This window comes from Cygnus olor, chromosome 14 (genome assembly GCF_009769625.2).
Source record: "Cygnus olor isolate bCygOlo1 chromosome 14, bCygOlo1.pri.v2, whole genome shotgun sequence".
Taxonomy (NCBI): domain Eukaryota; kingdom Metazoa; phylum Chordata; class Aves; order Anseriformes; family Anatidae; genus Cygnus; species Cygnus olor.
This window is the reverse complement of record NC_049182.1, coordinates 9,207,927-9,221,485: the sequence shown is the minus strand read 5'-3', so window position 1 is coordinate 9,221,485 and position 13,559 is coordinate 9,207,927. Positions and strand designations below refer to the sequence as shown.

The 13,559-nt window shown below is 52.6% G+C and overlaps 1 protein-coding gene across 4 annotated transcripts in view; it reads left to right on the top strand.

Moving 5' to 3' along the window:
• Positions 1-181: 181 nt before the first annotated feature.
• Positions 182-13,559, top strand: part of UIMC1 (ubiquitin interaction motif containing 1) — a 37,435-nt gene continuing 24,057 nt past the window's right edge. The window contains exons 1-3 of one of the 4 annotated variants that reach the window (XM_040573875.1): positions 182-306; positions 4,225-4,382; positions 11,374-11,461. In XM_040573875.1, the coding sequence (XP_040429809.1) occupies positions 4,233-4,382; positions 11,374-11,461 (238 nt within the window). In that variant the 5' untranslated portion in view covers positions 182-306; positions 4,225-4,232. Of the gene's footprint in view, positions 307-4,224; positions 4,383-11,370; positions 11,462-13,559 lie in introns of all 4 variants that reach the window. The other 3 variants (XM_040573873.1, XM_040573874.1, XM_040573872.1) reach the window with 3 other exon arrangements.

Here is a 13,559-nt window from a genome sequence, read left to right as displayed (position 1 = left end):
AAGTCACGCCGCGCCCCGATGTTTATTTCCTATTAAAATCAGTCGCGAGAAGCCGTGGGGGCGCCCCGGTAGCCCTTGAGGGGCTCCGAGCGGCGGCTGCCCCTCGTCCCCGCCCTCTTCTCGGTCCCCTGAGTCCCCTGCCGCCCGCTCCCCTCGGCCCCCCTCTGCCAGCCCCGCCGCCGCCGCCCTCACGCGACATGGCGCCGCCCGCCTCACCTCATCTCCCCCTCCCGGCCACGTGACGCGACGCCGCCGCCGCCATCTTGGTTGAGGGCAATGAGGCCTCCGCCGCCAACTTGAGTGCGGGTAAGAGACCCGCTGAGCGGGGTCGGCCCGGCCCGGGGGGGGCAGCGGGGCGCGGGGGGGGGTGGGGGTGTCCGGGCCCGGTGTGCGGCCGTGCCCCGACGAGGGGCCGGTGCGGACCCGGGGCTGCCCCGCCGCCAGGCCGCAGCCCCGCGGGATGCCCACGGGGCCGTGCTCCAGCGCTTTCCCCCGCGGAGTGATCCCGGTGCCGCCCCCCCCCCCCGGCCCTGCAGCGCCGCTGGGGCCGGCTCCTGCCACCTGGCTGCCTCCATCCCATCCCCAGGGCTGCCCCCCCTCGGTTTATTTTTCCTATAACCGACCCCATCCCCGCCTACACCCCAATTCCTCCCCGGGGGGGGGGGGCTTTTTGGGCATCCCCCACCCAGCTCCTCCCAGCCCAGCCATGTCCCTGCAGCGCCCGCCGTGCCCGAGGGCCCTGCGGTGGCACCTGTGGGCGAGGGGACGGGGGGCCTGGGCGGGCGGCGGGGTGCTGCGGGGAGGGTTCTGCGCCCCCCACGCCTCCCCTTGGAGAAGGGTGCTGCCCACGGGGCTGCCGTGGGCTCGCTTTGGGTAGCTGAGCAGGCAGCACCTCCCGCAGAGCTTGGCAGCGGTCGGCCTTGGCCTTCCGCCGCGTTCCTTCTACGAAGAGCCCATTTCTGTGAACGGATAAATCCCGTAAACAACCCCCGTGTCCCGTCCCCCCCCCCCCCGGGGTGCTGTGGACCGTGGTGTCCTGACCCGTCAGCTGCTCCCGGCACGGCGGGAGCGAGCGGAGGGGCTGGGGCTGGTGTTCGCGGGGAGCCGTGCGGCGCTGACCCGTGCGAGCGGGGCTCTTGCTGCCTGCGAGCATCGTGCCTCTTCCCCGGGAGGCGGGGGGGTTGTTTACAAAGCGACAGCCTGTGTCTCGAGCGGCTCAGAAAACTCATCCGGGGATGAGAGTCATTCATTTTTTGGCTTCGTTTTCAAGCATTTTTCAAGCTGTCACAGCTTGGCAGGTCTGTAGCTGCAGTGTCAAGATTTAGAATTATTCTGTTGGTAATTGCTTTCTGATTCATCAAAATGATAGATGAGAGGGAAAATGACAAATAATCACAAGTTGGGGATCTTCAAGGATATCCCTAAAAATGCGACTGGAGAAGCGCTGCGCGTGCGAGGCCCTTGTCAGGAGGTCACCTTTGCTGTCAGAGCGTTTACAAAGAAATTCTCTCGAATTCAAAGTTGTAAAAAGAGAAAAATTGGAAAACGAGTCCACGAGCTGAACTGCAAAGGTAGGTTTAGGTAGTGCAGGCTGGCCTTTTTCGCTGAACCTGCGAGCAGACGTCCCCTCCGCAGGTACTTGGGCAGAGCGCTAAAAGCAAAACGCAGCTTGTGCGCCTGGCTCCCTTACCTGGGGAAGGGGGCGTGCTCCGAGGCTTGTTCCCTTCCCGCAGCTATATCAGCTCGTCTAATAAAAGCTATTACTGCTCTCCTACTCGCAGCCTCAGACTAGCACAGCTACAAGTGATCTCTTACTTGTCTTGTTCCCTTAGTTACGTTTACAGAGACTTTTTTTGCCACGAGTCCCTTCATTTTCAGAAGCCTTGTGGGAGTTGTGTGGTTACATCTCTTACATTTTTTTTCTTCTCTTCTTTAAATGTTGGAGGTAGGTGACTCATCATAACTCCAGCTGATATTTCTCAGTGATCTCTTATTTAGCACAGTGCATCAGGCAGAAGATCTATCGCATAGAGGGGAGCTGTGATGCCAGAGTGGATTTAAAAATAATAATAATAATAAAAAAAAAACAACGTGGCAGTTGCTTGTTGCTGTTTGCTTTTGTTTAAGTGGTTTACAGGCTTTCTCTCCAAAAATAGTGACCCTGCCTAGGCTCACGTACTGGGGACCAGACATCGTGCCAGAAAAGCCTGCCTGCGTACGTGTCTCTCTGCCGATAAAGGAGTGCTCTCCACCTAGGTGGACTCCCTTTGTGGGGGCAGTTCTCAGCAGCTGGGTGGGAGGCTTGGTTCATCTCTCTGGACAGAGGGACAAGAAACTGTGTGGAGCAAAAGATTAAAAAAAAAAAATGGAGAAAGTGTAATAAGGATTTTCCGACAAAAGCCAAAGTTCAGCTCAGCTGGAGCAAAACAGCTTTGTTTTGCAAGAGATGATGCTTTCCTAAAGCGCAGTGCTTGTTTTATTTCCCCTTCGTAAACACAAACATTTCTGGGCTGCAGCGATGGTCGCTGTCACTTCTGGAGCCGCGCGTGCGATTTGTACGAGATTCTGTCTTTAGAGGGCTCAGCAAGCCTTCGGTGCCAGTCCTTGCTCACCAGGACAATCATCCTTTGTCTCTACGCATGTGTGTGCTTGGATTTGCAGAGAAAGGGAGACGAGAGGTTAAGGGAGCTGTGGCGAGCTGCAGAAAACACAGAGGCAGTGCGTGTGCTCCTCTTGCTCTTAGCTTGCTGCCTCTGACAGTAGATGGAGGAGCACACTGCTGTTCTCGGTGCTAATGTGGGTTTTGGACTTCTTGCTCCTGGTGTTCCTACACGCAGCGCTGGCTGCAGCTTGCGGTGTTACAGAAGAGGGTTTGGCTCTGTACTGGCTAACGCGGGGTCTTTTGTTGCGCCGTGTCTTGCTCTTATTTTAGCTCTGAGCAGCGCATCTGAGCTATTTCAGTGATGGCGAAGGAAGGCAGAACGATCCCGGGAAGGACACTGGGCTGGGAACCGGCCAGCTCGAATTGCTTCTCCAGCTCTGCCTTGTCTGGGGTGCGACGAGGGGCTCGCCGCTAAACCGCTCTGCGGCCGTTCGTTCGTTCTAGCTCGGGCAGAGCTGCCGGTGCTCGGCCTGCCGGTGCTCGGCCTGCTTCCTCGGGCTCTCTCAGAGCACGGTTCGGGAAGCGCTGAACGTCGTCTCCACGTTACCTGCCAAACCGAACGGCAGACGTCGAAGGCGAAGAGAAGGGTGCTTTAAGTTTGTGTGCCGCCCCGCTGCTCTCACCCACCAGGATCTCCTCCCGATCCTCTTGTCTGAGTCCCTTTTGATCGGAGCAGCCAGCTCCTCTCTCCAGCAGCCTGCGGGCTGGCAGGGAGAGGAGTCGCTGAAGCACTGCCTGGTATTGTGTGGGCACCTGCCCTCGATTGTGCCGCTCCTCGAGCACTCAGGTTTGCGCTAATGATGCTCAGCGGGTTCCTCCCTGCTTGTCAAGTGCCTTCTTTAAGCGGGTGGCACAGGCACGGCTGTGCAGAGGACTTCCGGAGCCTGAAGCTCGTTGAAAAGCCCAGGCTGCGAGATAAACCCCTTGTCTCGTTTCCAGCCTACCTCCTGGCACCGCCTGTGTTCTCCCTTTCCGTAGTGCTCTGGTTCCCCGGGGCTGCTGCTCTGACAGCGAAATAGCATCCTCTGAGGGACCTGCCTCTCCCCCGTGCTTTATTCGATGTAAAAGCTGACAAATGGTTGCGCTGCTGCGGCTTCTCGTTCTGGCGTGCACATCTCAGCTTGATTCACTGCCGGAGCCCTGTTTGTTCTGCACCAGGACGGGGAAGGTGTGGGGAAGTTCGGGGTGGGGATTTGGGGAGGGAGACCCGCTGTGAAACGTTGCTTTGGAGCAGTTTGCTGAGGAGCTTCAGCAGGGGAAGCGAAGAGGAAAGCCTCCTCGCTTCAGAGCGAGGGCATTCAGAGTGGCTCTTGTCTGTGTTGCCGTTCCCCTGAAACCCCTTTTAGCAATCAGCTCTAATAAAGTATTCTTAACGAGATGAGCGGCGACAAGTGCGTGTGGCTCCCAGTACCGCTAAATCTACCGCGCTTTGTAATAAGGTTCTAATGCCTGGGGTATTTTGCCTAAAAATAGAAAGAAAAAAAAGTAGGAAGGGATGGCTATTAGGGGAAATCCAAATCAGAAGGAAACAAATGGCTTTTAATCTGTCCCTCTTGTTTCAGGGTGAAGGATGCCGAGAAGGAGGAAGCCCGCAGAGGGCCCTGACTCTCGAGGTCAGGATGGGAAGGAAGAGGAGGAAGAGAAGAGGGGCCCGGCCAACGCCAAGAAGAAGCGCAGTTTTGTGGACGCGTTTATCGTTATATCTGACAGCGATGGAGAGGTCAGTGGTCAGCCTGCGGAGCCCGGGGCTTGCGCTGGGCTCTGCTGGTCCGGGAGAGTGCCCGAGCATCCCACGCTGGGGTCAGGCCTCGTGTGGGTGTGTTGTGCCGTCCCTTCCCTTCCATGTGAGGGGAATCAAATCCTATTTGACTAGGAAATGAACGGTGCGCTTGGTGAGGGTGAGTTATGAGTCTGGGATTTGATAACCAAATCCTCTCAGAACTGAATTTGAAACGTAATTTAAAAGTAACCTTTCCTCAATCCCTTTACAAATCTTTTTTCATAATTTTTATTTGATTGATTTCCAGCTAAGCCAGAGGAACGTGATTCTGTATTATGTGCAAATAGATAAGAAAATGATTCAGAACTCAGGCTTGCGAGTAGCTCTGACACAGCTGGTGTCTGGTAAACCGATCCTGAATTACAGAAGTCGGAGTTTTTAACCCACTGCCACGGGGTGTAAAGGTGCACTGTGAGTGGGTGTGCCTGGCTGCGACACAACAGCTAGGTCGTTGATCCCTCACGTCATCGCATTAATGTCAGCCATGCCCTAAAATAGCGAAACGTTTGTGCCTGTTACACTGGTGCTGGGGATGCGTGCAAGAACTCCCCTCTGGGAGAAACCCAGAGCCCTGAGAATATGTCCTCAGCTTGGGGTACACAAGAAGAAATTATTAGAATCTCTTTTTTTTGTATGTGACTGTTGAGGCTTTGCTCTGTCTTGCCAGTGATTTGGGATCCTAAGCTGCTTTTTGTAATTCCACCATTTTCAAAAGCATTTCAGTTCACTCTCAAGCTGTAGATCTTAAATCAAGTCCTTTTCGCTCCCACATCTGGAGCATGAGTCTCGACAATAAGGCGATTATCATGTGAGGAGGGGAAAAGCACTAGAAATAAACAGTAAAAAGCTGTAGGGCAAATGATATTGGATGTTTTTTCTTCACGTTGTCTGAGTTCTTCTCCATTGGGAAATTCCCTGAAAGAAATGGAACATATGGCAGTAATAGTTCATTGGGGTTAAACCCTTAGCTCTGCAATATGCTAAGTTAACTTCAGATGTCTGCTGCATCACTGGCCTTTATTGTGAAACCTATAAGGAGGAAAAAAAAAAAAGAAATCAGCAGCTATAAGAGATGCTGCAGTACATAAAAGATCAGGACCTGTTATTGCCTACAATTATTCATCTCAATGTGCACGTATCTGAAAAAGAGGAAACAAACGTCTCTTAAAACACATCTATAAAAAGGTTAGGCTCCCTGACTGTTCTGTAAGTTTGTCTATAAACAATAAATTCTGGTGGCATAATCGGTCATATTACAGAAAAGGATATGCTCAGAGAGGCCATTAAAGAGCCAATTAGGTTCTGTTTAAGTGACAACAGTTCAGTCGGTTGAATGAGTGGATTTATTCAGTTCAGTCTCCTTCTTTCTGTGAATCATCGGCTTCCAGATCCAGTGCCACAGTCTCTTGCAGTGTTGTTTTCTGCAAAACCACCCAAGAATCTGATTTGCATGGAATCTCAAAAAAAGCCCTGTCTGGCTTCTGTAACTGTCGCAGCTCTTCAGCGTACATCAAGTTGAATTTCAATTTCAAACCTTGTAACTGTTGTTCTAGCTCTGCTAAGACCTTGTTATGTGCTCAAGAAGAGGTGTGGGAAGCTCAGATCAATAGCAATTTTAGAGAACAATACATTCTCAATTAATCTTGCATCTGTTAGGACATGGTTCCTTATGAATCAAAAGCTACAAGGACAATTTGGGCATCATTGATTCAATGGCTTTCTTCCTTGGCAGTCTCTTGGCAGGTATCTATAGAACAAGTCCCTAGTTCTGCTTCCAGACCAGCAGATCTTGTAGCAGCTGCACCTGGAAAGCCTCCAGCTTCTCACTTTTGATGATCTTTGGCAGACTGCCTCTCCCAGGATTTTTTCAGTCATGCTGGATTATCAGGCTCATCCATGTTATTTTGCCAAATTCTCTTTCTTTGCTCATGTCTATGCTGGCATCTGCAGAGCTGCATCAGAAGGAATTTTTCTGGGCATGGGGCTTTCTGATCTCTGTTATATATAATCCTGGACTCGGGGAACTCTTCTTTTTTTGTGTGTAGGGGGTGTTAGACAAATTAAGAACAGGCTACGGCTTTGTGGAAGCAAGAGGAGATGACCTCCTTTATGCTGACTGCCTCTCTGAAAACACAGACATGACGAATGATCAAAGTGGTTCCTGTCTCCCCTGACTGTTTAAATCCTGCAGGGAATTGGTTGCCCACGACAGAAGATGGGTAGTCATGCACTTGCACTTGAGCACACAATATTCCAAATACTGCCTGACAAAGCTCTCTTCAAGCGCAGCGAGTCCTGCTCTGTCTCATGAACCTCTTGCTTGAATTGGGTTGTCTTTGGCCCCCAAGATTTCCTGAAGAAGAGGAGCAGGAGGCCTGCTCGAGGATGAGTGTAGGGCATGGCCAGAGGCCCAGTAGTTGTGCTAATTTAGTTGACAGATCTGCAGTCTTCAGTGCAGAGGATCGTAAAATGCCGCTGACCTGCTGTGGGACCTTGGAGAAGACTCACACAAAGGTAGTTTAACGCATTTCTTCTGGGTAGATCCTCAGAGAGCTTTGGGAGTACCTGCTTCCACTTGTACCACTTGCACGAAGTCTCACGGGCTCTTTCTGCCAGGTCTTCCACTCACCAGCTCCACCATCCCTTGGGGAACGTGACGAGACCTGAGGGTAACACTGCCGTCTTCTGCACGGCGCCCAGTGCCTGCCTTCCGTAGGTGTGCAACATCCCTTTGCCTGAGTATTCCCGTTGGGAGATGTTCAGGGTCTGGGTAAATAGCAGTGTTTGTCGATGTTCTGGGTCAGATGATGTAGGTTTTGGGGAGAGAGGGAGAGGAGTGTTTGGGAATTGGCCAGGCTGCCTGGCCACCGCCCTGCCCTGTTCTGCCAGCTCTGTGCAGTTTGTCCCAGGACAAGCGTGGCCTGGGGGACACCTTGCTAAGATGGCAGTGCCCACCTTTCGCTGCCAACATCTTCTGAGTGAAGCAGAACCGTGTGGGAGCACCCTGCAGCACTCAGCTCTGTGCCTCCAGGTGCCGGAGGAGAGCACGGCGTGAGTGCTCCTGGGGAGGTTTCTCCACACCGCTGTGCTCGCTCCGTGGAAGTGGCAGCGGGTCTGAATCCAGCCTCCTCGTGGCCCGGTGAGAGCCCTTTTTTCTACATCGGCCTCCCCCCGTGTGTCAGAACCTACACATCTGGCAGGAGCCCGGCTGGGTCTTGTTCCAGGCTCCGCTTCCAGCAGGTTTGTTCTAATGAGCTGAAAGAGAGAGCAGAGCAGAAACAGATTCTGAAGTCAGAGACTAATAAAGTAGGGTGTGATATTAATTTCAGCAGCAGCCTTGGCTAGAACCAAACGTGGCACTTCCAACATCTAATTAGCTTTTAAAAATAAATTAGTCTGGTTTTCATCTGCGTATTTCCCATGCAGGACGTGTGGTGTTTGGCTGTGCCCTATTGTTAGATGGTCCCAACTGCTGTTGAGCAGCAAAATTAACCAGACCTTTTGACTTTGCAGTCTGCACTGTTAGCTATCGAGACATTCTTCTGTAGCCTTGCCTTTCCTTCCCTGAATCTGACTTCTGTGGTTTAAGATGTGGATTCAAGGGAGCAGGATGTGGGAGGCTGGCTACTGGCTTCCATTTACGGGCTTTTAGAAGCGAGTGGAGCTGTATCTGTTTCTGCTGGCAGAGTCAGGTTCTCTTAAGTATGTGCAAAAGCATTTTTAAAATGAGAATTTGATTTCCTGGTGTCTGTCGAAACCAAGCGGGTTAAAAACCAAGGAAGAAGAATAGTGGCTGCCTTCCACTGAGCGTGTGGGGAACTTTGGAAATCCATTTTTTTCTTGATCCGTGCACAATGCTGACGGTGAAACTGCTCAGAAGAGAGCATCGTAAATTAGACAGCAGAGCACGATACGCAGAAAAAGAATTCAGGTTCCTTCTGGCCATTATGCTTAAAATTGACGGCAGAGGAAGAGAGACCCTATCCAGGCCGGCACAGAGCGGAGGTGCGCAGGTCCCACCTCGCCTCAGCTATAATAATTAGTTTCCCCTGGAAGTTGTGTGTTGGAGATGACCTTGTAACTAAGAGTATCGGTGGCAGTTTGGGAATATTTTAATTGATTAAGATTATTTTTGGACTAGCGATCTTATTAGAAAGGCAGTTGGTTGAGTGGCCCCTTGAGTTCCTATTATCCTTGTAGACAGATGAGCATTAAAAGGTTGGGTCAGAAAGAGCAAGCCCGGTTGTCTTCCCTGAGTCTTCTTGGCCCCTTCTGTTCCTCCCATCCACGCCTGCATTTATGCAGAGCACTCGGGGGCCTGCGGGGCTGTCTCCCAGCAGAGGTACAAACAGCCATAAATCCTAATTAAAAGGTACGTTTTATTTTCTGGTTTTAAAACTAAAGAAGATTTAAGAATTCTTGGAATTGAGATGTGTGTGTGTGTGTATGTTTTGGCCCATCAGGATTAATTGGATTTGCTTCAGCAGTTCGCTGTACCGTGGTTGTTCAGTAGAACGCCGCTAAGCAATTTAAACATCTTCCTCAAATGTATGAGGCTCGTACAACACGTGTCCTGCAATAATTCTGCTCCTGCCGCTGCTGGAAACGCCGGGATTGCTCAGGACCCAGCGTGGGGAGCACAGGCAGGTGCTGGGGGCTGCGGACACCGGGGCCCGCCGGTACCCCAGGAGCCCCATGGGTGCTCGAGCCCTGTGCCGTCCTGCAGCGCGCGTTGCGACCGTGTGTGCGCGCACAGCCCAGACGTAGGCAGCCGTGGTGAGTTTGGTGTGCTCGTAAATCACGCCGGTGCCCTGGAAGAGAGCTGCAGATGAGAGTGTCAGGTTGACCTTCCGGCAAGTGCAAAAGTGATGAGGGAAGATTGATGCCTAGAGAGAAGAGCCGGGGATTCGCAGAGCCTGCTAGGATTAAATTGCCCCTCTCTTAAGCGGAATAGGTTTAGCACCATTAGCCAGCACTTTGGGGAGAGCGGGGGAGCTTTCGCTTAACCTCCTCCAGCGCGTGCTTCTGGCGCGGTCCCGCTGTGATCCTGCAGCGCGTTCCCACCTCCCCAGGTGCGAGCCGCCCACGGGGGCAGCGCAGGGGCTGCCACTGCGCAGCAGCACAGGGCAACTCGCAGGTGGGCGAGGGATGGGCGATGGGAGTGGGAGAGCTTTTGGAAATCCGTGGAGAAGGGCGGCGTGCCTGGACCCTGGAAGAGGGAGGATTTCAGCTGCAGAGCTGGAGCTAAGCAGGCTCAGAAGTGGGTGGCATCCATCTTCTAGCAGGACACAATCTGGCTGCAAGGCAGCCTTTTGGAGACCCACGGGCAGGTCTTGGACACGGGGAACCAAAACCAGGGTGGATGGGGATGGGAAGGAGCCAGTCAAAGGAAACATCCCTTGCCGTGAGCACGAGGGCGTGCGGACTGGCCGAGCTGGCTGCAGCCTCATTGGGAGCTGGCTCTTAAATCAGTGGAGGTGAGGAGTGAACAGGTATTAGGGGATGTAGGAGCTGTGATGTATTAGGGTTTCGGGAAACCACTTAATAGCACGTCTTGCAAAATCTTACATGGATAAATAATTCAATTTGGTCTAGATAGTAACGTCTCTGGATTGAAGTCCTGCTAAAAGACTGTCAGCCAAGGCCGGTGATGAACACAAGAGAGGCTTGTTCTGGGGATATGTAAAGCTGAGGCCACGAGGATCAATATTAGGTCTGTGTGTGTTGTAACACCCTCATTAATGATCTGTAAGAGGGAGCAAGTGGTGGATATACATTAATAACATCTACAGATAGTGCTAAAGCTGGAGACATTTGAGCAGAGCTCGGCACTGAGGTTCAGTCCAGAGGACTCCGCAGGTTAACAAACACGGGCAGCGGCCAGAAGAAACGGCTGACATTTAAAAGCAAGCAGAGCATCCCCTTGCAGTGAAGTACTGCCCCGCCATGAAGACCCCCTCCTGCACAGAGGGGCTGAAGGTGGTGTGAGGCAGGACGGAGCCGATTCGCTGTGGGGCTCGTGGGCAGCAAAACCCCGAGCACGGCGCAGCTGCGGACGGAGTTGTGCGAAGCCTCTTCGTGGCCAGGCGTGGGCGTCTCTGCTGAAAACGCTGGGTTTGATTCTAATCCTACCTGATTTATAGAGACAAACTGGAAGGGGTCCAGGGCCAGCCTTCGGTAATGTGTACGCCCTCACTTAAGCCGTTAGGACAGCAACTTGCATAAATGTGTGCCAATTAAGCCTGTGACCATTCGTGTTGCAGTCAGCGTGCTTAAAGCAGCACGGACTGAGGTTGTTCTTCTGGGTGATGTTCCTGGAGGCCACTCGGCTGCAAATTTCTGAAGTATTCAAGCTTCAAAAATGAAACAATTGTGGCAGTACTCAGGGCGGTGCAGTGACAGGATAGCACCAGGAATAAATACAGCTGGCTCTCCTGCCCTCTGGATGAGCTAGCCTGGGTCCCCCGAAATGGCTAAAATCCTAGCCTTGGCCACCTGAAATCGTTTGGGCAGAGTGCTAGAGGCCGTATGGCAGGAAACGGCCCTGGCTCACAGGTATGAGATGTTGAGTTACAAGAAGGTTTTATTTTTCTGTTTGAGTGCTTACAAATACCAATGTTTCAGCAAGGCCAAACAAATTCTCTCTCAAATCATGGGCAGCAGGTGCAGTGCTTGGTAGTGACTGGCGTGAAGTCTATTGTCTCTCCTACTTCTCTGTTTATGTCAGTCTGTAACTCTTTTTGCTCGTTATGCTTATCACACAGCTTTTAATAGTTCCAGAATGTGCTTGAATTATGTTTGAAATTCAAATTTCACACAAATAGAGGCTTGTTCTTGAACCAGTGTTTGTGTCAGAGTAGTGGAGGGGAGGGAGCTGGTAGTATTTCGTACATATTGTATGCACTCACCATATTTTTTTCCATTACAGCAGGAGTCAAAGGAAGAGAGCGGATTGCAAACGAAAAGAACAAAACAGCAGCTGGATAGAACGAAGTTTGCTGCTAAAAGAAAAATTGCACGTAGGTCTCGAGCGTGGGGCTGGGGAAGTGGACGGGTGCTGAGCAGCTTCTGCTATTTGTGTTAGAGATTATTTCCCCCGCAGAAAGGCTGTGATGAGGCTTGGGACGCACAGCTCGGAGAAGTCCCTTCTCGGGGGTAAAATCTGCCTTCCTGAACAGGCAGACTGTCACTCGTCTGCTCCCCAGGTGGCGTGTACGCAGGCTGGAGCGGTTCCAGAATAAGTGTGCAAGGCTGTCTGTACCTCACCAGGTTTCGAGATCGGTTCTGGTATGAACCCGATCCAAAAGCCCTGTCAGTCACTAGGTGCTCTCCCATTTGGGCCCCCCTGCTGCCGCCTGTCCCTGAAACATCGCGGTGCCCTGACCCGGCGGTCACAGCTCGGGAAGGATCTCGGGGTCAGAGCTGGCAGATCTCTGAAATCAGAGAGATCAGAGAATCAGAGAGGGCAGAAAGAGAAGCCAGCCATGCTGGGCATCATATGGAGGGGTGCGAGGACCAAGGGCTTTGTTGTACATCGTTTTGCTGTTACCTAAAGAGTTGGTGCACCCGCACGGGCAGCGCTGCGTGCGGTTCTGCTCCCCGCATCTCAAGGACGCGGTGGAGTCAGGGGACATCCGGGGCAGGGCACTCAGATCATCGTGGGGACGGAGCGGCTGCCTTATGGGGACAGACTGCAAAGCCTGGGGTCCTCCTGGAGGGCAGGGAGAGGCTCAAAGCCCCCACCAGGAGGGCAGTGCGGAAGGTGAACACTGAGCTGTTGTTCGCCACCTCCTGCAGCCAGGGTGCACTCGACAGAAATAGCAGGAGATGGGTTTAAAAAGGCGAAGGCGAGCAGTGCTTCGCACAGCGTGTGGCCAGCTCCTGGAACTGCTTGGCACAGGAGGTTGGGCAGGGCGCAGCATCAACAGCTTTAATGAGGGATCAAATGCGTTCGTGGACAGCGGCTCTAAAAACAGCTGCGAAAGGGAACGGGCTGGGATGTTCCCGCTAACATCCCTCGCGGAGTTGCTGTGGATGTACAGGCAGAAGAGACCACCGACAGCGGTCTGTGTGGCTCCGTGTGCTGCAGCTGCTGGGCTGGGTGGGCTGATGCCCTGCCCCAGCGGATCAGCTCCCATTCCTGTGCTCCGGGATGCAGCGGTCCACCCGGCAGGTTAAATTCAGAACGTCTTAAAATAAGAGAGGAGCCGTCTGCTGCAAAACCCAAAGCAATCACCGAACAAAATGGAGCAGCTCCACGAGCAGCAGCAGTTGGGCTCGTCAGCCCTCAGAGGGCTCGTGCGAATTAACTTGTTTTTAATAGAGGCCTAAGGCCATTGCACGGAGCAGCCTGGCTCGTGGTGGGAGCTGAAATCCACCGTGCGTGTCCTGGCTGAGGTGGGGGAAGAAGGGATCAGTTTGTTTCTTTGTTTTTTTTCCCCTCTTTCTCCTTAAAGAAACAGCACACGCAGCTCAACCCCCCCTAAAAGATGCCGGTGCCGACCACACGGTGCTCAGAGCACCCAGCTGCCGAGGCTGGATGGCCTCGTTGCCTCTTTGAGGCTGGTGTAAGGCACGGGCTGCATTTATGGGTACTGAAATTCTTAATAATGATTCCTCCCTTCCTGGGGCAGGGCTCGGCGAGCTCCAGCCTGGCCGCGGGAGGCTGGCGGTGTGTCCGGGTGCCAGGCGGTGCTGCTAGAGAGCGGCCGCGTCTTCGTCAGATGGCGGGCCCCTCCTCTCGTTCATTGGAAGCTATAATTAGACCTTCGGTGTTTGCTTTTAGGCAAATTAAGATTTGAAATAGTAATTATTTTTTTTTTCTCGGTGTCTTTAAACAAATTCTTCGAATGGCGAGGCAAATCGGTTCTTTGTAACGATTCGGTGCTTCTGGGGAGAGCAAATTCTTCCTCCTCGAAACTGGCAAATTTCAGATATTTGCAGGCTCTGGTTATAAAGGATCTCCTCCCATTTTTTGCTTTGCTGTGGTTTTATTCATTTTATCCTAAAGCCATAACTAAATGTATCTGTGACGTTTCATCCTGACAGGATAAATGGAAATACAAAAACCCCGAGAAGTCTCCCTCTCTTTCTCCGGATGTAGTCAGCGCTCTAAAG